The sequence below is a fragment of the Zosterops lateralis genome (assembly GCF_965231275.1).
Source record: "Zosterops lateralis genome assembly, contig: HAP1_HAP1_SCAFFOLD_398, whole genome shotgun sequence".
In the NCBI taxonomy this organism is placed as follows: Eukaryota; Metazoa; Chordata; class Aves; order Passeriformes; family Zosteropidae; genus Zosterops; species Zosterops lateralis.
The window spans coordinates 187-22075 of record NW_028154303.1 but is presented as its reverse complement, the minus strand read 5'-3'; the positions used below and the strand labels follow the sequence as shown (position 1 = coordinate 22075).

General features: G+C 40.6%; 1 protein-coding gene across 1 annotated transcript; it reads right to left on the bottom strand.

The window, feature by feature from the left end:
* Positions 1–1176: 1176 nt before the first annotated feature.
* LOC310923828 (bifunctional epoxide hydrolase 2-like) lies at positions 1177–20300 on the bottom strand (the record flags this gene model as incomplete). The annotated part of the gene is made up of 5 exons (XM_083885756.1): positions 20047–20300; positions 15844–16003; positions 11056–11246; positions 4674–4799; positions 1177–1245 (listed from the first exon to the last, which is right to left on the bottom strand). Coding segments are annotated over exons 1-5 (786 nt in total), but the record flags the coding sequence as incomplete, so codon positions are not given.
* Positions 20301–21889: the final 1589 nt, after the last annotated feature.

Sequence of the window (21889 nt, the reverse complement as noted above, 5' to 3'; positions counted from 1 at the left end):
AAAAAAAGAAAAATAAGAGAAAAAAAAGAGAAAAAAAAGAGAAAAATAAGAGAAAAATAAGAGAAAAAAAAGAGAAAAAAAGAGAAAAATAAGAGAAAAATAAGAGAAAATAACATTTATCTGTTTGGGGTGGAATAAAACCAAAAATAAGAGAAAATAACAGAAAAATTATATTAAATAACAGAAAAATAACAAAAATTAACATTTATCTGGCTGGGAATGGAATGACATAAAAAGAAGAGAAAAATAAGAGAAAAATACCATTAAAAACACCACAAAAATAACAAAAAATAACAGAAAAATAAAGCGAAAAATGAGCGAAAAATAAGCGAAAAAATTAACGGAAAATTAACAGAAAAATGAGAGAAAAATAAAAGAAAAATAACAGAAAATTAACAGAAAAATACCAGAAAAATAAGAGAAAAATAAGAGAAAATTAATGGAAAAATAATGGAAAAATAACAGAAAAATTAACAGAAAAATAAGAGAAAAATAACAGAAAAATAAAACCAAAAATAACATAAAAATAAGAGAAAAAAAAAGGAAAAAATAAATAAGAGAAAAATAAGAGAAAAATAAGAGAAAAATAAGAGAAAAGTAAGAGAAAAATAAGAGAAAAGTAAGAGAAAAATAAGAGAAAAATAAGACAAAATAATACAAAAATAATATTAAATAACAGAAAAATAACAGGAAATAACATTCATCCGGCTGGGGATGGAATGACAGAAAAATAAGAGAAAAATAACAGAAAAAATAAGAGAAAAATAAACCCAAAAATAACAGAAAAATAACAGAAAATTAACAGAAAAACAACAGAAAAATAACAGAAAAATAAGAGAAAAATAAGAGAAAAATAAGAGAAAAATAAGAGAAAAATAAAACCAAAAATAACATAAAAATAACATAAAAATAAGGGAAAAATAAGAGAAAAATAAGAGAAAAATAATATTAAATAACATAAAAATAACCGAGATTAACATTCATCCAGCTGGGGATAGAAAATAACATAAAAATAATAAAAAATATCATCCCATTTTTTTTTCCGGATTTTTTTTTCCCCAAAATTTCCCCCCCTTTTTTTTTTTTCCCTCCATCTCATTCCCAAATCCCGGAATTTTGGCCATTCCCAGATCCCAAAAATTCCCAAAAATTCCCAAGAATTTTATTTTTCCCTACCCGGATGTGGACGTGGCCGTGGGCGACGTCGTCGGGAGAACTCGGCACCGGCCCCTCCGGGCCCAGCAGCTGAAAATCCAAACACAATTCCATGGAAAATTCCAGGAATTCCCAGAATTTTCATGGAAATTTTCATGGAAAATCCTGTTGGAATCTCCTGGAATTCCATGGAAAATTCTCCTGGAATTCCATGGAAAATCCCACCAGGAATTTCGTGGAAAATTCCAGGAATTTCATGGAAAATCTCCACGGGATTTCCCAGAATTTAATGGAAAATCCTCCCAAAATTCCATGGACAATCCCACCAGGATTTCATGGAAAATCCCACCAGAATTCCATGGAAAATTCCAGGAATTTTGTGGAAAAAGCCAGGAATTCCATGGAAAATCCCATCAGGAATTTTGTGGAAAATCCCTCCAGGATTCCATGGAAAATCCCACCAGGAATTTTGTGGAAAATTCCAGGAATTCCATGGAAAATTTCAAGAATTTCATGGAAAATCCGACCAGAAATTCTATGGAAAATTCCAGGAATTCCATGGAAAATCCCACCAGGAATTTTGTGGAAAATCCCATAAAAACCCCCAAAAATTCCATAAAAAAACCCCACAAAAAACCCCCAAAATCCCTCATAAAAACCCCCTAAAATTCCCCAAAAAAAACCCCAAAAATTCCCTAAAAATCCTCCCAAATCCCATAAAAATCCCCCAAAATCCCATAAAAACCCCAAAATTCCATTTAAAAAAATCCACAGAAAATCCCCAAAATTCCTCATAAAAACCCCCCCAAAATTCCATAAAAATTCCCGTATTTTTTCCCCCCCCCACCCCAGAATCCCACAGCAACTCCCGGAATCCCAAAAAAAACCCCAGAATTCCATAAAACCTCCAGAATTCCATGGAAAATCCAGAATTCCACATAAAACCCCAAAATTCCATAAAACATCCCACGTCAAATCCCAAAATTCCACGTAAAACCCGAAATTCCATTAAAAAATCCCACAAAAATCCCCCAAATCCCTCGTAAAAACCCCCAAAATCCCATGAAAAACCTCAAAATCCCATAAAAAAACCCGAATTCCCTAAAAAACCCCCAAAATTCCACATAAAAATCCCCAAAATCCCTCGTAAAAACCCTCAAAATTCCATAAAAATTCACGGATTTTTTTCCCCCCTACCCCAGAATCCCACAGCAACCCCCAGAATTCCATAAAAAAACCCCAGAATTCCATAAAAATCCAATGGAAAATCCCCAAAATTCCACATAAATCCCCAAAATTCCACGTAAAACCCCAGAAATTCCCTAAAAAATCCCACGAAAAACCCTCAAAATCCCACAGAAAAACCCCAGAAATTCCCTAAAAAACCCCAAAATTCCATAAAAACCCCCCCAGAATCCCATTGAAAACCCCAGAATTCCATAAAAAAAATCCCTCAGAAAAATCCCGTAATTCCATAGAAATCCCATGGAAAAAAAATCCTGGAATCCCATAAATAAAACCCCACGTAAAATCCCCAGAATTCCATTGAAATTCCCAGAATTCCGTTGAAAATCCCACAATTCCATAAAAAAAATCCCACAATTCCATGGAAAACCCCAGAATTCCATAAAAATCCCAAAATTCCATGGAAAATCCCACGTAAACCCCCCAAAATTCCATAAAATTCCCAGATTTTATCCCCCCCCCCCCCCCCAGAATCCCACAGCAACTCCCGGAATCCAATAAAAAACCCCAGAATTCCATAAAAATCCAATGGAAAATCCCCAAAATTCCACGTAAACCCCAGAATTCCATTAAAAATCCCACGAAAAACCCTCAAAATTCCACATAAAAACCCCAGAAATTCCCTAAAAAATCCCACAGAAACCCCCAAAATTCCACATAAAAACCCCCCAAAATTCCATGTAAAACCCCAGAAATTCCCTAAAAAACCCCAAAATTCCATAAAAAACCCCCCAGAATCCCATTGAAAACCCCAGAATTCCATAAAAAAAAAATCCCTCAGAAAAATCCCGTAATTCCATAGAAATCCCATGGAAAAAAATCCTGGAATCCCATAAAAAAACCCCACGTAAAATCCCCAGAATTCCATTGAAATTCCCAGAATTCCGTTGAAAATCCCACAATTCCATAAAAAAAATCCCACAATTCCATGGAAAACCTCAGAATTCCATAAAAATCCCAAAATTCCATGGAAAATCCCACGTAAACCCCCCAAAATTCCATAAAATTCCCAGATTTTATCCCGCCCCCCCCCAGAATCCCACAGCAACCCCCAGAATCCAATAAAAAACCCCAGAATTCCATAAAAATCCAATGGAAAATCCCCAAAATTCCACGTAAAACCCCAGAATTCCATTAAAAATCCCACGAAAAACCCTCAAAATTCCACAGAAAAACCCCCAAAAATTCCATGTAAAACCCCAGAAATTCCCTAAAAAACCCCAGAATTCCCTTAAAATGCCCAGAATTCCATAAAAACCCCCAAAATCCCATAAAACCCTCCAGAATTCCATAAAAAAACCCCTCAGAATCCCATAAAAAAATCCCACAGAAACCCCCAGAATTCCACTGAAAATCCCAAAATTCCATAAAAAAAAAATCCCAAAATTCCATGGAAAAATCCCCTAATTCCATAAAACCCCCCCCAGAATTCCATTGAAAACCCCCAAAATCCCACATAAACCCCCCAAAATTCCACTTAAAACTCCCGAATTCCCTAAAAATCCTCCAGAATTCCATAAAAACCCCCAGAATTCCCACTGAAAACCCCAAAATTCCATTAAAAAAATTTCCCACAGAAAAATCCCAGAATTCCGTTAAAAACCCCACGTAAAATCCCCCAAATCCCTCGTAAAAACCCCCAAAATTCCACTTAAAACCCCCAAAATCCCATAAAAACCCCAGAATTCCATAAAAAAAATCCCAAAATTCCAGGAAAAATCCCCTAATTCCATAAAACCCCCCAGAATTCCATTGAAAACCCCTGAATTCCATAAAAAACCCCACGTCAAACCCCAAAATTCCACTTAAAACCCCCAAAATCCCACATAAAACCCCCAAAATCCCCCAAAAACCCCCCAAATTCCCCAAAAACCCCCAGAATTCCATAAAAAAACCCCTCAAAATTCCACAGAAAAGCCCCAAAACTCCATAAAAAACCCCCACGAAAACCCCCCAAAATTCCATAAAAAAACCCCAGAAATTCCATAAAAAAAACCCCAGAATTCCCTTAAAATGCCCAGAATTCCATTAAAAAATCCCAGAATTCCAGGGGGAAAACCACTGAATTCCCTAAAAAAACCCTCAGAATCCCACAAAAACCCCCCAGAATTCCATAAAAAATCCCAAAATTCCGTGGAAATTCCAATGGAAAATCCCCAAAATTCCATGTAAAACCCCAGAATTCCACATAAAACCCCCCCAAAATCCCTTGTAAAAACCCCCAAAATCCCAAAAAACCCCAAAATCCCATAAAAATTCCATAAAATCCCCACCTTTATCCCACAGATCCGCTGGAGCTCCCCCAGGGCCGTGTCGGGGTCGTTTGTCACCAGGACCGTCCCCAGCCCCAAATCCCGCGCCGGGAGAAGGTTCTCAACATGGGAATCCACCAAAACCGCCTGGAAAAACCCCAAAAAAAATATGGGAAAACACCAAAAAAATTGGGAATTTTTAATGGATTTATGGATAGGAAAAAAATCACAAATGGACGGGAAAAAATTCCCAACTGGATGGAGAAAAAATTCCGGCGTTTTTGGGTTTTTTTTGGGATTTTCTAAAGGTTTGGACCCCCAAGAACGTCCAAGGGTTCGATTAATGATTTGGAAATCCTGGAAAATCCCAAATTCCCAGTTTTCCCCAATATGGGAAAACACCAAAAAAAAAAGGGAATTTTTAATGGATTTATGGATGGGAAAAAATTCCCAACTGGATGGAGAAAAAATTCCGGCGTTTTTTGGGGTTTTTTTTGGGATTTTCTGAAGGGTCGAATCCATCCACCAAAACAGCCTGGAAAAATCCCCCCAAAAAATGTGGGAAAACAGCAAAAAAATGGGAATTTTTAATGGATTTATGGATGGGAAAAAATTCCCAAATGGGGAATAAAAATTCCCAACTGGATGGAGAAAAAATTCCGGCGTTTTTGGGGTTTTTTTGGGATTTTCTAAAGGTTTGGACCCCCAAGAACGTCCAAGGGTTCGATTAATGATTTGGAAATCCTGGAAAATCCCAAATTCCCAATTTTCCCCAATATGGGAAAACACCAAAAAAAAAGGGAATTTTTAATGGATTTATGGATGGGAAAAAATTCCCAACTGGATGGAGAAAAAATTCCGGCGTTTTTTGGGTGGTTTTTTTTTGGGATTTCCTGAAGGGTCGAATCCATTCACCAAAACTGCCTGGAAAAATCCCAAAAAAATATGGGAAAACACAAAAAAAATGGGAATTTTTAATGGATTTATGGATGGGAAAAAATTCCCAAATGGAGAATAAAAATTCCCAACTGGATGGAGAAAAAATTCCGGATTTTTTGGGGTTTTTTTGGGGTTTTTTGGGATTTTCTGAAGGGTCGAATCCATCCACCAAAACCGCCTGGAAAAATCCCAAAAAAAAATGTGGGAAAACAGCAAAAAAATGGGAATTTTTAATGGATTTATGGATGGGAAAAAAATTCACAAATGGAGAAAAAAAATTCCCAACTGGATGGAGAAAAAATTCCGGCGTTTTTTGGGATTTTTTAGGGGATTTTGGGATTTTCTGAGGCTTCAAATCCCTGGGAACGTCCAAGGGTTCGATCAATGATTTGGAAATCCTGGAAAATCCCAAATTCCCAATTTTTCCCAATATGGGAAAACACCAAAAACTCTAAAAAAAAAAGATGGAAAAAATTCCCAACTGGATGGAGAAAAAATTCCGGCGTTTTTTGGGGATTTTTTGGGGAATTTTTGGGATTTTCTGAAGGGTCGAATCCATTCACCAAAACCGCCTGGAAAAATCCCAAAAAAATATGGGGAAAACACCAAAAAAATGGGAATTTTTAATGGATTTATGGATGGGAAAAAAATCACAAATGGAGAAAAAAAATTCCCAACTGGATGGAGAAAAAATTCCGGATTTTTTTGGGGTTTTTTTGGGATTTTCTAAAGGTTTGGACCACCAAGAACGTCCAAGGGTTCGATCAATGATTTGGAAATCCTGGAAAATCCCTCATTCCCAATTTTTCCCAATATGGGAAAACACCAAAAAATTCCAAAAAAAAAGATGGAAAAATTCCCAACTGGATGGAGAAAAAATTCCAGCGTTTTTTGGGGTTTTTTGGGGTTTTTTGGGATTTCCTGAAGAGTCGAATCCACCCACCAAAACAGCCTGGAAAAATTTCCAAAAAAAATATGGGAAAACAGCAAAAAAATGGGAATTTTTAATGGATTTATGGATGGGAAAAAAATCACAAATGGAGAAAAAAAATTCCCAACTGGATGGAGAAAAAATTCCGGATTTTTTGGGGTTTTTTTGGGATTTTCTGAGGGGTCGAATCCATCCACCAAAACAGCCTGGAAAAATTTCCAAAAAAAATATGGGAAAACACCAAAAAAATGGGAATTTTTAATGGATTTATGGATGGGAAAAAATTCACAAATGGAGAAAAAAAATTCCCAACTGGATGGAGAAAAAATTCCGGATTTTTTGGGGTTTTTTGGGGTTTTTTTTGGGATTTCCTGAAGAGTCGAATCCACCCACCAAAACAGCCTGGAAAAATCCCAAAAAAAATGTGGGAAAACACCAAAAAATAGGAATTTTAAATGGATTTATGGATGAGAAAAAATTCACAAATGGAGAAAAAAAATTCCCAACTGGATGGAGAAAAAATTCCGGCGTTTTTTGGGTTTTTTTTGGGATTTTCTAAAGGTTTGGACCCCCAAGAACGTCCAAGGGTTCGACCAATGATTTGGAAATCCTGGAAAATCCCAAATTCCCAATTTTCCCCAATATGGGAAAACACCAAAAAAAAAAGGGAATTTTTAATGGATTTATGGATGGGAAAAAATTCACAAATGGACGGGAAAAAATTCCGGCGTTTTTTGGGGTTTTTTGGGGTTTTTTTTTGGGATTTCTTGAGGGGTCCAATCCATCCACCAAAACAGCCTGGAAAAATCCCCAAAAAATATGGGAAAACACCAAAAAAATGGGAATTTTTAATGGATTTATGGATGGGAAAAAATTCACAAATGGAGAAAAAAAATTCCCAACTGGATGGAGAAAAAATTCCGGATTTTTTTTGGGTTTTTTTGGGGGGAATTTGGGATTTCCTGAGGCTTCAAATCCCTGGGAACGTCCAAGGGTTCAATCAATGATTTGGAAATCCTGGAAAATCCCAAATTCTCAATTTTTCCCAATATGGGAAAACACCAAAAAAATTCCAAAAAAAAAGATGGAAAAAATTCCCAACTGGATGGAGAAAAAATTCTGGAATTTTTTGGGGTGTTTTTTTGGGGGTTTTTTGGGATTTCTTGAAGGGTCAAATCCATCCACCAAAACAGCCTGGAAAAATTTCCAAAAAAAATATGGGAAAACAGCAAAAAAATGGGAATTTTTAATGGATTTATGGATGGGAAAAAATTCACAAATGGAGAAAAAAAATTCCCAACTGGATGGAGAAAAAATTCCGGATTTTTTTGGGTGTTTTTTGGGGTTTTTTTGGGATTTCCTGAGGCTTCAAATCCCCGGGAACGTCCAAGGGTTCGATCAATGATTTGGAAATCCTGGAAAATCCCAAATTCCCAATTTTTCCCAATATGGGAAAACACCAAAAAAATTCCAAAAAAAAAAATGGAAAAAATTCCCAACTGGATGGAGAAAAAATTCCGGATTTTTTTGGGGTTTTTTGGGGTTTTTTTGGGATTTCCTGAAGAGTCGAATCCATCCACCAAAACAGCCTGGAAAAATCCCAAAAAAAATGTGGGAAAACACCAAAAAATAGGAATTTTAAATGGATTTATGGATGGGAAAAAATTCACAAATGGAGAAAAAAAATTCCCAACTGGATGGAGAAAAAATTCCGGATTTTTTGGGGTTTTTTGGGGGTTTTTTTGGGATTTCCTGAAGAGTCGAATCCACCCACCAAAACAGCCTGGAAAAATCCCAAAAAAAATGTGGGAAAACACCAAAAAATAGGAATTTTAAATGGATTTATGGATGAGAAAAAATTCACAAATGGAGAAAAAAAATTCCCAACTGGATGGAGAAAAAATTCCGGCGTTTTTTGGGTTTTTTTTGGGATTTTCTAAAGGTTTGGACCCCCAAGAACGTCCAAGGGTTCGACCAATGATTTGGAAATCCTGGAAAATCCCAAATTCCCAATTTTCCCCAATATGGGAAAACACCAAAAAAAAAGGGAATTTTTAATGGATTTATGGATGGGAAAAAATTCACAAATGGACGGGAAAAAATTCCGGCGTTTTTTGGGGGTTTTTTTGGGATTTCCTGAGAGGTCGAATCCACCCACCAAAACAGCCTGGAAAAATCCCAAAAAAAATACGGGAAAACACCCAAAAAATGGGAATTTTAAATGGATTTATGGATGGGAAAAAAATCACAACTGGATGGAGAAAAAATTCCCAACTGGACGGAGAAAAAATTCCGGATTTTTTGGGGGTTTTTTGGGGGATTTTGGGATTTCTTGAAGGGTCGAATCCACCCACCAAAACAGCCTGGAAAAATCCTCAAAAAAATATGGGAAAATACCAAAAAAATGGGAATTTTTAATGGATTTATGGATGGGAAAAATTCCCAACTGGATGGAGAAAAAATTCCGGCGTTTTTTGGGATTTTTTGGGTGTTTTTTGGGATTTCTTGAGGGGTCGAATCCATCCACCAAAACAGCCTGGAAAAATCCCAAAAAAATATGGGAAAACACCAAAAAAATGGGAATTTTTAATGGATTTATGGATGGGAAAAAATTCACAAATGGAGAAAAAAAATTCCCAACTGGATGGAGAAAAAATTCCGGCGTTTTTTGGGATTTTTTTGGGGATTTTGGGATTTCCTGAGGCTTCGAATCCCCGGGAACGTCCAAGGGTTTGACCAATGATTTGGAAATCCTGGAAAATCCCAAATTCCCAATTTTTCCCAATATGGGAAAACACCAAAAAAATTCCAAAAAAAAAGATGGAAAAAATTCCCAACTGGATGGAGAAAAAATTCCGGAATTTTTTGGGTGTTTTTTGGGTGTTTTTTGGGATTTTCTGAGGGGTCGAATCCATCCACCAAAACAGCCTGGAAAAATCCCAAAAAAATATGGGAAAACACCAAAAAAATGGGAATTTTTAATGGATTTATGGATGGGAAAAAATTCACAAATGGAGAATAAAAAATTCCCAACTGGATGGAGAAAAAATTCCGGCATTTTTTGGGGATTTTTGGGGGGAATTTGGGATTTCCTGAGGCTTCAAATCCCTGGGAACGTCCAAGGGTTCGATCAATGATTTGGAAATCCTGGAAAATCCCAAATTCCCAATTTTTCCCAATATGGGAAAACACCAAAAAATTCCAAAAAAAAAGATGGAAAAAATTCCCAACTGGATGGAGAAAAAATTCCGGCGTTTTTTGGGGATTTTTTGGGAATTTTCTAAAGGTTTGGACCCCCAAGAACGTCCAAGGGTTTGACCAATGATTTGGAAATCCTGGAAAATCCCAAATTCCCAATTTTTCCCAATATGGGAAAACACCAAAAATTCCAAAAAAAAAGATGGAAAAAATTCCCAACTGGATGGAGAAAAAATTCCGGCGTTTTTTGGGGTTTTTTTGGGATTTCCTGGAGGTTCAAACCCCCAAGAACATCCAAGGACTTGGAAATGCTGGAAAATCCCCCATTCCCAGGATTTTTTTTCGGGATTTTGCAACTTCCTAAATCTTAAAATCCCCGGGAACGTCCAAGGGTTCGACCGAGGATTTGTGGGATTGGAAAATTCCATTTTTTCCTGGATTTTTCTGGGATTTTGGGATTTCCTGAGGCTTCAAATCCCTGGGAACGTCCAAGGCTTCGATCAATGATTTGTGGGATTGAAAATTTCCATTTTTTCTTGGATTTTTTGGGGGATTTTGGGATTTCCTGAGGCTCAAAATCCCTGGGAACGTCCAAGGCTTCAACCAATGATTTGTAGGATTGAAAATTTCCATTTTTTCTTGGATTTTTTTGGGATTTTGGCACCTCCTGAGGCTCCAAACCCCCAAGAACATCCAAGGGTTTGATCAAGGATTTGTGGGATTGGAAAATTCCATTCTTTCCTGGGGATTTTTTTGGGATTTTGGGATTTCCTGAGGCTTCAAATCCCTGGGAATGTCCAAGGGTTGGACCAAAGATTAGAGAATCCTAAAAAATCCCTCAATTCCCAATTTTTTTGGGGGATTTTGGCACCTCCTGAGGCTTCAAATCCCCGGGAACGTCCAAGGGTTCGACCGAGGATTTGTGGGATTGGAAAAATTCCTCATTTCCAGGATTTTTTTGGGGGGATTTTTGGCACCTCCTGAGAATTCCCAATCCTGGGACACTCCAGGATTCAACTGGATGGAGAAAAAATTCCCAACTGGATGGAGAAAAAATTCCCAACTGGATGGAGAAAAATTCCAACTGGATGGAGAAAAAATTCCAACTGGATGGAGAAAAAATTCCCAACTGGATGGAGAAAAATTCCAACTGGATGGAGAAAAAATTCCAACTGGATGGAGAAAAAATTCCCAACTGGATGGAGAAAAAATTCCAACTGGATGGAGAAAAAATTCCGGCGTTTTTTGGGGGTTTTTTGGGGGGTTTTGGCACCTCCAAAACCCTTCAGAAACGCCGGAAAACCCCAAAATTTTTGTTAATTTTTTGTTCTTTACCTGCTGTGGCCGTGCCCGGAGCGTCTCCAGGGCGGTGAGGACGATGCCGGGGTCGGGTTTGGCGGCGCCGGCGCGGCAGGATTCCAGCACCAGGTGGAAACGGCGCCGGAGCCGCGTGAGGAGCGCGGCCGTCACCGCCCGGCCCGGCCCGTCGTCCAGCCAGGAATCGGCCACCACACACGTCAGGAATCCTGGGAAAAGGGGGATTCTTGGGTGGGAATTATGGGGAAAATTGGGAATTTTTGGGCGGGAATTCAGGGAAAAAATTGGGAATTCTTGGGAGGGAATCCAGGAAAAAAATCGGGAATTTTTGGGTGGGAATCCAGGGAAAATTGGGAATTCTTGGGAAGGAATCCAGGAAAAAAATTGGAAATTTTTGGGTGGGAATCCAGGGAAAATTGGGAATTCTTGGGAAGGAATCCAGGAAAAAAAATCGGGAATTTTTGGGCAGGAATTCAGGAAAAAATTGGGAATTTTTGGGTGGGAATTCAGGAAAAAAATTGGAATTCTCAGCCCGGGAATTGGGCAGGAATTCTGGGGAAATATGGGAATTCTTAGCCCAGGACACAAGTAAGAAAACCTGGCAAAAGTTGGGAATTCTGAGCCCAGGAATTGGTCAGGATTTCCTGGGGGAAAGGTGGGAATTATGAGCCTGGGAATTCTGGGGAAAATTGGGAATCCTTGGGTGGGAATCCAGGAAAAAATTGGGAATTCTTGGGTGGGAATCCAGGGAAAAAATTTGGAATTCTCAGCCTGGGAATTGGGCAGGAATTCTGGGAAAAAGTTGGGAATTCTGAGCCCAAGACACGGGTCAGGAATCCTGGGAGAAAGTGGGAATTTTTGAGCGGGAATTTTAGGAAAAAAATGGGAATTTTTGAGCGGGAATTTTAGGAAAAAAATGGGAATTTTTGGGCGGGAATCCAGGGAAAAAATTGGGAATTCTTAGGTGGGAATCCAGGAAAAAATTGGGAATTCTTGGGCAGGAATCCTGGGAAAATATTGGGAATTTTTGGGCGGGAATCCAGCGAAAATATTGGGAATTTTTGGGCGGGAATCCAGGAAAAATTGGGAATTCTGAGCCCAAGACACAGGTCAGGAATCCTGGGGGAAAGTGGGAATTCTTGGGCGGGAATCCAGGAAAAAATTGGGAATTCTTGGGCGGGAATTCAGGAAAAAATTGGGAATTCTTGGGCGGGAATCCAGGGAAAATTGGGAATTCTTGGGCGGGGTTCCAGGAAAAATTGGGAATTCTTGGGCAGGAATTCTGGGAAAAGTTGGGAATTCTGAGCATGGGAATCCTGGGGAAAGTTGGGAATTCTTGGGCAGGAATTGGTTGGGAATTCTGGGGAAATCTGGGAATTCTGAGTCCAGGACACAGGTCAGGAATCCTGGGGAAATGTGGGAATTTTTGGGCGGGAATCCAGGAAAAATTGGGAACTCTCAGTCCAAGAATTGGTCAGGAATTCTGGAGGAAAGTTGGGAATTCAGAGTCCAAGACACAGGTCAGGAATTTTGGGGAAAGATGAGAATTCTGAGCCCAGGAATCCAGGAAAAAATTTGGGAATTCTTGGGCAGGAATCCAGGAAAAACTTGGGAATCCTCAGGCCAGGAATTGGTCGGGATTCCTGGGAAAAGTTGGGAATTCTCAGCCCAGGACACAGGTCAGGAATCCTGGGAAAAAGTGGGAATTTTTGGGCAGGAATTCCGGGAAAGGTGGGGATTCTGAGTCCGGGAATTGGTCGGGAATCCAGGGGAAAGTTGGGAATTCTCCATTCCCAGGAATTGGGCAGGAATTCCGGGAATTCTGGGGGTTTGTGTTCTCCTCCATCGTGGTATTGCCAATACTCCAGACACAACGTTCCCAACATTCCCAACATTCCCGACATTCCCAACATTCCCGACATTCCCAACATTCCCACCCCAAACATTCCAATCCCAACATTCCAAACCCAACGCTCCAATCCCAACATTCCAAACCCAATGTCCCGAACGTTCCCAACATTCCCAACCCAAACATTCCAACTCTCCCATTCCCACCATTCCAGATCCAACATTCCCAACGTAAAACTCCCAACATTCCCAACCCAACATTCCACACCCAACGCTCCAATCCCAACACTCCCAACATTCCCAACATTCCCAACGTTCTAAACCCAACACTCCGATCCCAATATTCCAATCCCACCATTCCTGCCATTCCCAACATTCCCAACATTTCAATCTCAACGTTCCAGACATTTCTGCCATTCCCAACATTCCAGAGCCAACATTCCCCCCATTCCCACTATTCCCACCATTCCCAACATTCCAAACCCAACATTCCCCACTCAACAGCGTCAACATTCCTGATCCGCCATTCCCAACATTCCCAACATTCCCACCCCCAACATTCCCAACATTCCAGACCCACCGTTTCAAACTCAACATTCCCAACACTCCCAACATTCCAAACCCAACATTCCAATCATTCCCAACATTCCCAACCCAACATTCCAATCCCACCATTCCCAACACTCCCAACCCAACATTCCCACTCCAGCCTTCCCAACATTCCAATCATTCCCACCATTCCCACTATTCCCACCAATCAATCCCAATCCAACATTCCCACCACTCCCATCAATCCCACAATTCCCAACATTCCCACCCCAACATCCCCACCATTCCCAACCTTCCCAACACTCCAAACCCAACACTCCCACCATCCTCAAAATTCCCAAAAATTCACAAAAATTCCCAAATTCCATCCTCTCCTGTCCCCACCGTTGTCCCGGAGTGTCTGGGCCGCCCGGAGCATCCTGGGGTTGACCCTCCCCTGTTCCTGCAGCTCCCGACATTCCCAACATTCCCAACATTCCCAACATTCCCAACCCACCATTCCTGCCTTTCCAATCCCAACATTCCCAACCCAACATTCCCAACATTCCCAACCCCAATATTCCCACCATTCCAAACCCAACATTCCCATCACTCCATTCCCAACACTCCAATCCCAACATTCCCAACATTCCCAAACCCTCCAAACCCAACATTCCCAACTCAACATTCCCAACCCCAACACTCCAATCCCAACACTCCCAACATTCCCAAACCCAAACATTCCAATCATTGCCAACATTCCCAACCCAACCTTTCAACCCCAACATCCCCAACCCAAACATTCCCAACCCAACCCTCCAATCCCAATGTTCCAATCCAACATTCCCACCACTCCCAACCCAACACTCCCAAAATTCCAATCCCACCATTCCCACCCCAACATTCCAACCCAACATTCCCAATCCCAACCCAAAACTCCAGTCCAAACATTCCCAACATTTCAATCCCAACATTCCAGACATTTCTGCCATTCCGAACATTCCCAATCCAACATTCCCAACCCAACACTCCCACCATTCCCAACCCACCATCCCAAACTTAACATTCCCAACATTCCCAACCCAACATTCCCAACCCAACACTCCCAACATTCCCAACTCAACACTCGCAACCCAATATTCCCGACCCAACATTCCCAACACTCCCAACATTCCAACCCAATATTCCCAACCCCAACACTCAATCCCAACATGCCCAACATTCCCAACATTCACAATCCCAACACCCCCAACCCAACATCCCACGATTGCCTTCATCCCCAAAATCCCCCAAAATTCCCAAAAATTCCCAAAATTCCCCAAAATCCCTCCCCACCGTTGTCCCGGAGTGTCTGGGCCGCCCGGAGCATCCTGGGGTTGACCCTCCCCTGTTCCTGCAGCTCCCGACATTCCCAACATTCCCAACCCCAACATTCCCATCCCCAACATTCCCAACATTCCCAACTCAACATTCCCAACATTCCCAACTCAACATTCCCAACATTCCCAACCCAACACTCCAAACCCAACATTCCCAACCCAACCTTTCAATCCCACCATTCCTGCCATTCCCAACCCAACATTCCAACCCAACATTCCCGTCATTCTCAACATTCCCAATCCAACATTCCAAACCCACCATCCTAATCCCAACACTCCAAACCCAACATTCCCAATATTCCCAACTCAACATTCCCAACACTCCCAACCCCAACTTTCCCAACCCCAACTTTCCCAACTCAACATTCCCACCATTCCTCATCCAACACTCTCAACATTCCCAACCCACCATTCCCACTCTTCCCATCAATCCCAATCCACCATTCCCACCACTCCCATCAATCCCAGCATTCCCAACACTCCAACCCACCATTCCAACCCAACATTCCCAACCCAACCCTCCAATCCCAGCATTCCAAACCCAATATTCCCAACCTTCCCGACCCAACGCTCCAACCCCAACCTTCCCAACATTCTCCACTTAACATTCCCAACATTCCAGACCCAACACTCCAATCCCAACATTCCCAACCCAACATTCCCAAACCCAACATTCCAATCATTGCCAACATTCCCAACCCCAACCCTCCAATCCCAATATTCAAATCCAATATTCCAACCCAACATTCCAAACTCAACACTCCAATCCCAACATTCCCAACCCCAACCCTCCAATCCCAATATTCCAAACCAACCCAACACTCCCAACCCAACATTCCCAACATTCCCAACTCAACACTCCCAACCCAACATTCCCAACATTCCAATCCCACCATTCCCAACCCAACACTCCCAACATTCCAATCCCACCATTCCCAACCCAACACTCCCAATATTCCCTCCATCTCCACCATTCCCCATCATCCCCAAATTCCCGAAAATCCCAAAAAATTCCCAAAAATTCCCCAAATCCCTCCTCTCCCGTCCCCACCGTTGTCCCGCAGTGTCTGGGCGGCCCGGAGCATCCTCTCGTTGACCCTCCCCTGTTCCTGCCGGTCGCGGAAGGGCCGCGATGCCGAGAACGCGTCGGGAAGGGCCGTGCCCAGCGCGGCCGCGCGGAGCCGACAGCCCTCACGCAGCTCCTCTACCAGCTGGGGAGGGGAAAAAAAACATAAAATTATACGAAAAGCTCCAAAACCCAGGAAATTCCCTGTTGGAAAAAAAATCCCCCAAAATCTGGGGAAAAATCCCAGTTGGAAAACCCCCAAAATCTGGGAAATTCCCAGTTGGAAAAAAACCCCAAATCCAGGAAATTCCTGGTTGCAAAAAATCCCAGTTGGAAAAAACCCAAAAATCTGGGAAAAATTCTATTTGGAAAAGCCACGGAATGAGGGAGAAATCCAGGTTGGAAAAGTCCCAAAATCTGGGAAATTCCTGGTTGGAAAATCTCCAGAATCTGGAGAAAATCCTGGTCAGAAAAGATCCAAAAATCCAAGAAAATCTCAGTTGGAAAAAACCCCAAAATCCAGGAAATTCTTGGTTGCAAAAGGGAAAAATCCCAGTTGGAAAAACCCTGGAATGAGGGAGAAATCCCAGTTGGAAAAAGCCCCAAAATCCGGGAAAAATTCCAGTTGGAAAAAGCCCAAAATCTGGGAAAAATCCCAGTTGGAAAAATCCCCAGAATGAGGGAAATTCCTGGTTGGAAGAAACATGGAATGAGGGAAAAATTCCAATTGGAAAAGCTCCAAATTCTGGGAAATTCCCAGTTGGAAAAAGCTCCAGAATCCAAGAAAAAAAAATCCAGATTGGAAAAGTCACGGAATGAGGGAAATTCCCAGTTGGAAAAAAATCCCAAAAATCTGGGAAAAATTCCAGTTGGAAAACAACGCAAAATCCAGGAAATTCCCAGTTTGAAAAGCTCCAGAATCCGGGAAAAATCCAGATTGGAAAAGTCACGGAATGAGGGAAAAATCCGAGTTGGAAAAACCCCAAAATCCAGGAAATTCCTGGTTGGAAAAATCCCCAAATCTGGGAAATTCCCAGTTGGAAAATCCCCAAAATCCAGGAAATTCCCGGTTGGAAAAAAATCTCAAAAATCTGGGAAAGATCCAGATTGGAAAAATCCCAAATCCAGGAGAAATCCTGGTTGGAAAAATCCCAGAATGTGGGAAATTCCCAGTTGGAAAAGCCCTGAAATCCAGGAAATTCCTGGTTGGAAAAGTCCCAAAATCTGGGAAAAAATCCCAGTTGAAAAACCCCAAAATTTGGGAAAAATTCCAGTTGGAAAAATCCTGGAATGAGGGAAAAATCCCAGTTGGAAAAAGCCCCAAAATCCGGGAAAAATTCCAGTTGGAAAAAGCCCAAAATCTGGGAAAAATCCCAGTTGGAAAAATCCCCAGAATGAGGGAAATTCCTGGTTGGAAAAATCCCAAAATCTGGGAAAAATCCAGATTGGAAAAGCTCCAAAATCTGGGAAATTCCCAGTTGGAAAAAGCTCCAGAATCCAAGAAAAAAAATCCAGATTGGAAAAGTCACGGAATGAGGGAAATTCCCAGTTGGAAAAAGCCCAAAAATCTGGGAAAAATTCCAGTTGGAAAACAACGCAAAATCCAGGAAATTCCCAGTTTGAAAAGCTCCAGAATCCGGGAAAAATCCAGATTGGAAAAGTCATGGAATGAGGGAAAAATCCGAGTTGGAAAAACCCCAAAATCCAGGAAATTCATGGTTGGAAAAATCCCCAAATCTGGGAAATTCCCAGTTGGAAAATCCCCAAAATCCAGGAAATTCCCGGTTGGAAAAAAAATCTCAAAAATCTGGGAAAGATCCAGATTGGAAAAATCCCAAATCCAGGAAAAATCCTGGTTGGAAAAATCCCAGAATGTGGGAAATTCCCAGTTGGAAAAGCCCTGAAATCCAGGAAATTCCTGGTTGGAAAAATCCCAAAATCTGGGAAAAAATCCCAGTTGAAAAACCCCAAAATTTGGGAAAAATTCCAGTTGGAAAACCCCAAAATTTGGGAAAAATCGCCAGTTGGAAAAATCCTGGAATGAGGGAAAAATCCCAGTTGGAAAAAGCCCCAAAATCCGGGAAAAATTCCAGTTGGAAAAAGCCCAAAATCTGGGAAAAATCCCAGTTGGAAAAATCCCCAGAATGAGGGAAATTCCTGGTTGGAAGAAACATGGAATGAGGGAAAAATTCCAATTGGAAAAGCTCCAAATTCTGGGAAATTCCCAGTTGGAAAAAGCTCCAGAATCCAAGAAAAAAATCCAGATTGGAAAAGTCACGGAATGAGGGAAATTCCCAGTTGGAAAAAAATCCCAAAAATCTGGGGAAAATTCCAGTTGGAAAACAACGCAAAATCCAGGAAATTCCCAGTTTAGAAAAACTCCAGAATCCGGGAAATTCCTGGTTGGAAAAAGCCCCAAAATCCGGGAAAAATCCTACTTGGAAAAGTTATGGAATATGGGAGAAAATCCAGGATGGAAAAGTCCCAAAATCTGGGAAAATTCCCAGTTAGAAAAACCCTGAAATCCTGGAAAAATCTGAGTTGGAAAAACCTCAAAATCTGGGAAATTCCCAGTTGGAAAAAGCTCCAGAATCCAAGAAAAAAATCCAGATTGGAAAAGTCACGGAATGAGGGAAATTCCCAGTTGGAAAAAATCCCAAAAATCTGGGGAAAAAACGAGTTGGAAAAACCCCGAAATCCGGGAAATTTCCAGTCGGAAAAGGCCTGAAATCTTGGAAAAATTTGAGCTGGAAAAGCCCCGAAATCTGGGAAAAATCCCAATTGGAAAAACCCTGGAATGAGGCAAATTCTCGGTTGGAAAAATCCTGGAATGAGGGAGAAAATCCTGGATGGAAAAGTCCCAAAATCTGGGAAAAAAATCCCAGTTGGAAAAAAAAATCCTAAAAATCTGGGAAAAAAAAAAACTCGTCCCAAAGTTTCTATTTCCAAAAAAATCCCAAAGTTTTAATCCCCAAAAAATCCCAAAACTCATCCTGGAGTTTTCAATCCCAAAAAAAACCCCCAAAGTTTTCATTCAAAAAAAAAAAAAAAAAATTCCAAAACTCATCCCAAAGTTTTTATTCCCAAAAAAATCCCAAATTCATCCCCAACTTTTAATTCCCAAAAAAAAAATCCCAAAATTCATCCCAAAGTTTCCAATCCCAAAAAAAATCTCATCCCAAACTTTTTAATCCCAAAAAATCTCATCCCAAAGTTTTTATTCCCAAAAAAAAATTCCCAAAATTCATCCTGGAGTTTTCAATCCCCCCAAAAAAATCCCCAAAAACTCTTCCTGGAATTTTTATTCCCAAAAAAAATCCCAAATTCATCCCAAAGGTTTTTATTCCCAAAAAAACCCAAAATTTCCTCATGAAATTTTTATTCCCAAAAAAACTCATCCCAAATTTTCATTCCCAAAAAAAAAAATCCCAAAATTCATCCCAAAGTTTCCATTCCCAAAAAAAATCTCATCCCAAACATTTTAATCCCAAAAAATCTCATCCCAAACTTTCTATTCCCAAAAAAAAACCCCCAAAGTTTTCATTCCAAAAAACCCCAAAATGCCTCAGGAAGTTTTTATTCCCAAAAAACTCATCCCAAAGTTTTTAATCCCAAAAAAACTCATCCCAAAGTTTTTATTCCCCAAAAAAACCCCCAAAGTTTTCATTCCAAAAAACCCCAAAATGCCTCAGGAAGTTTTTATTCCCAAAAAACTCATCCCAAAGTTTTTATTCCCAAAAAAACCCCAAAGTTTTAATCCCCAAAAAACCCCAAAACTCATCCTGGAGTTTTCAATCCCAAAAAAAAAACTCGTCCCAAACTTTCTATTCCCAAAAAAAAACCCCCAAAAGTTTTTATTAAAAAAAAAAATCCCATCCCAAAGTTTCTATTCCCCCAAAAAAAAAAACCCCAAAATTTTTTATTAAAAAAAATCCCAAACCTCATCCTGGAGTTTTTATTCCTCAAAAAAAAAAATCCCAAAAAAAAAAAAAAAATCTCATCTTAGAGTTTTCAATCCTAAAAAAACCCTGAAGTTTTTATTCCAAAAAATTCCAGAACTCATCCCATATTTTTTATTCCCAAAAAAAACTCATCCTGGAGTTTTCAATCCCAAAAAAAACCCCCAAAAATCCCCAAAAAACCCCAAAAAACCCCAAAAAAACCCCCAAATCCCCCCTGAGGCCCGACCTGTGTGAGGGGGATGAGGCCCCTGAGGGCTCTGGAAAAGGGGCTTTGGGTCCCCCCCTGGAGCAGAACGTCCTGCAGGAACCCCCTGGGGGGAAAATAAACACCAAATAAACCACAAAAACATCCTCTAAACATCCCACAAATATCCCAAAAATATCCCCCAAATATCCCCAAAATATCTCCAAAATACACCCCAAATATGCCCCAAAATGTCCCCCAAATAAACCCCAAATATTCCATAAATAGCCCTCAAATATGCCCCCAAAAATCCCAAAAACATCCCCCAAATATCCCATAAATATCCCCAAAATGAACCCCAAAATAAACCCCAAATGTCCCCCAAATATCTCCAAAATATCTCCAAAATACACCCCAAATATTCCTCAAATGTCCCATAAATATCCCCCAAACATCCCCCAAATAGGCCCAAAATATACCCCAAATAAACCCCAAATATTCCATAAACAGCCCTCAAATATTCCCCAAATAGACCCCAAAACATTCCCCAAATATCCCCTAAATATATCCCAAATAGACCCCAAATATCACCCAAATATCCCAAAAATATCCCACAAACATACCACAAATAAACCCCAAATGTGCCCCAAATATCTCCCAAATGTCCCCAAAATAAACCCCAAATGTCCCCCAAATTGACCCCAAACATCCCATAAATAGCCCCCAAATGTGCCCCAAATATCCCATAAATAGCCCCCAAACATCTCCCAAAAATCCCCTAAATAAACCCCAAATATTCCCCAAAAGATCCCCCAAATATCCCCCAAATAGGCCCAAAATAAACCCCAAATGTCCCCCAAATAAACCCGAAATAGGCCAAAAATAACCCCCAAATAAACCCCAAATATCCCCCAAATATCCCCCAAATACCTCCAAAATAAACTCCAAATGTTCCCCAAATGTTGCCCAAATAAACCCAAAATAAACCCCAAACATCCCCCAAATATGCCCCAAAATAAACCCCAAATATCTCAAAAATAAACCCCAAATATCCCATAAATAGTCTCCAAATATCCCCCAAATATCCCCCAAATGTCCCATATATATCCCCCAAATAAACCACAAATATCCCCCAAATATCCCAAAAATAGCCCCAAAATATCTCCCAAATAGCCCCTAAATATCCCCCAAATAAACCCCAAACATCCCATAAATGGACCCCAAATAGGCCCCAAATATGCCCCAACTAGCACCAAAATAACCCTAAAATATCCCCCAAATGTGCCCCAAATATCCCCCAAATAAACCCCAAATGTGCCCCAAAATAAACCCAAAATATCCCCTAAATCCCAAAATTCAAACCCCAAATCCCAAACCCCAAATATCCCCCAAACCCCAATTCTTAAATCCCAAATCGCCCAAACCCCAAACCCCAAACATCCTCCAAACCCCAAATCCCAAACCCCAAACCCCAAATCAATAACCCCAAACCCCAAATATCCCAAATATCTCCGAAATCCCAAAATTCAAACCCCAAATCCCCCAAACCCCAAATATCCCCCAAATCCCACTGAACAATCCAAGGGTTTTATGGGAATTTCTGATCCCAAAACAACCCAAATATTTACTGGGGTTTGGGGTTTGGGGTTTGGGGGATTTGGGGTTTGGGGGATTTGGGATTTGGGATTTGGGGTTTGGGGGATTTGGGGTTTGGGATTTGGGATTTGGGGTTTGGGGGATTTGGGGTTTGGGGTTTGGGATTTGGGGTTTGGGGTTTGGGGTTTGGGGGATTTGGGGTTTGGGGTTTGGGGGATTTGGGGTTTGGGGTTTGGGATTTGGGGTTTGGGGGATTTGGGGTTTGGGGTTTGGGATTTGGGGTTTGGGA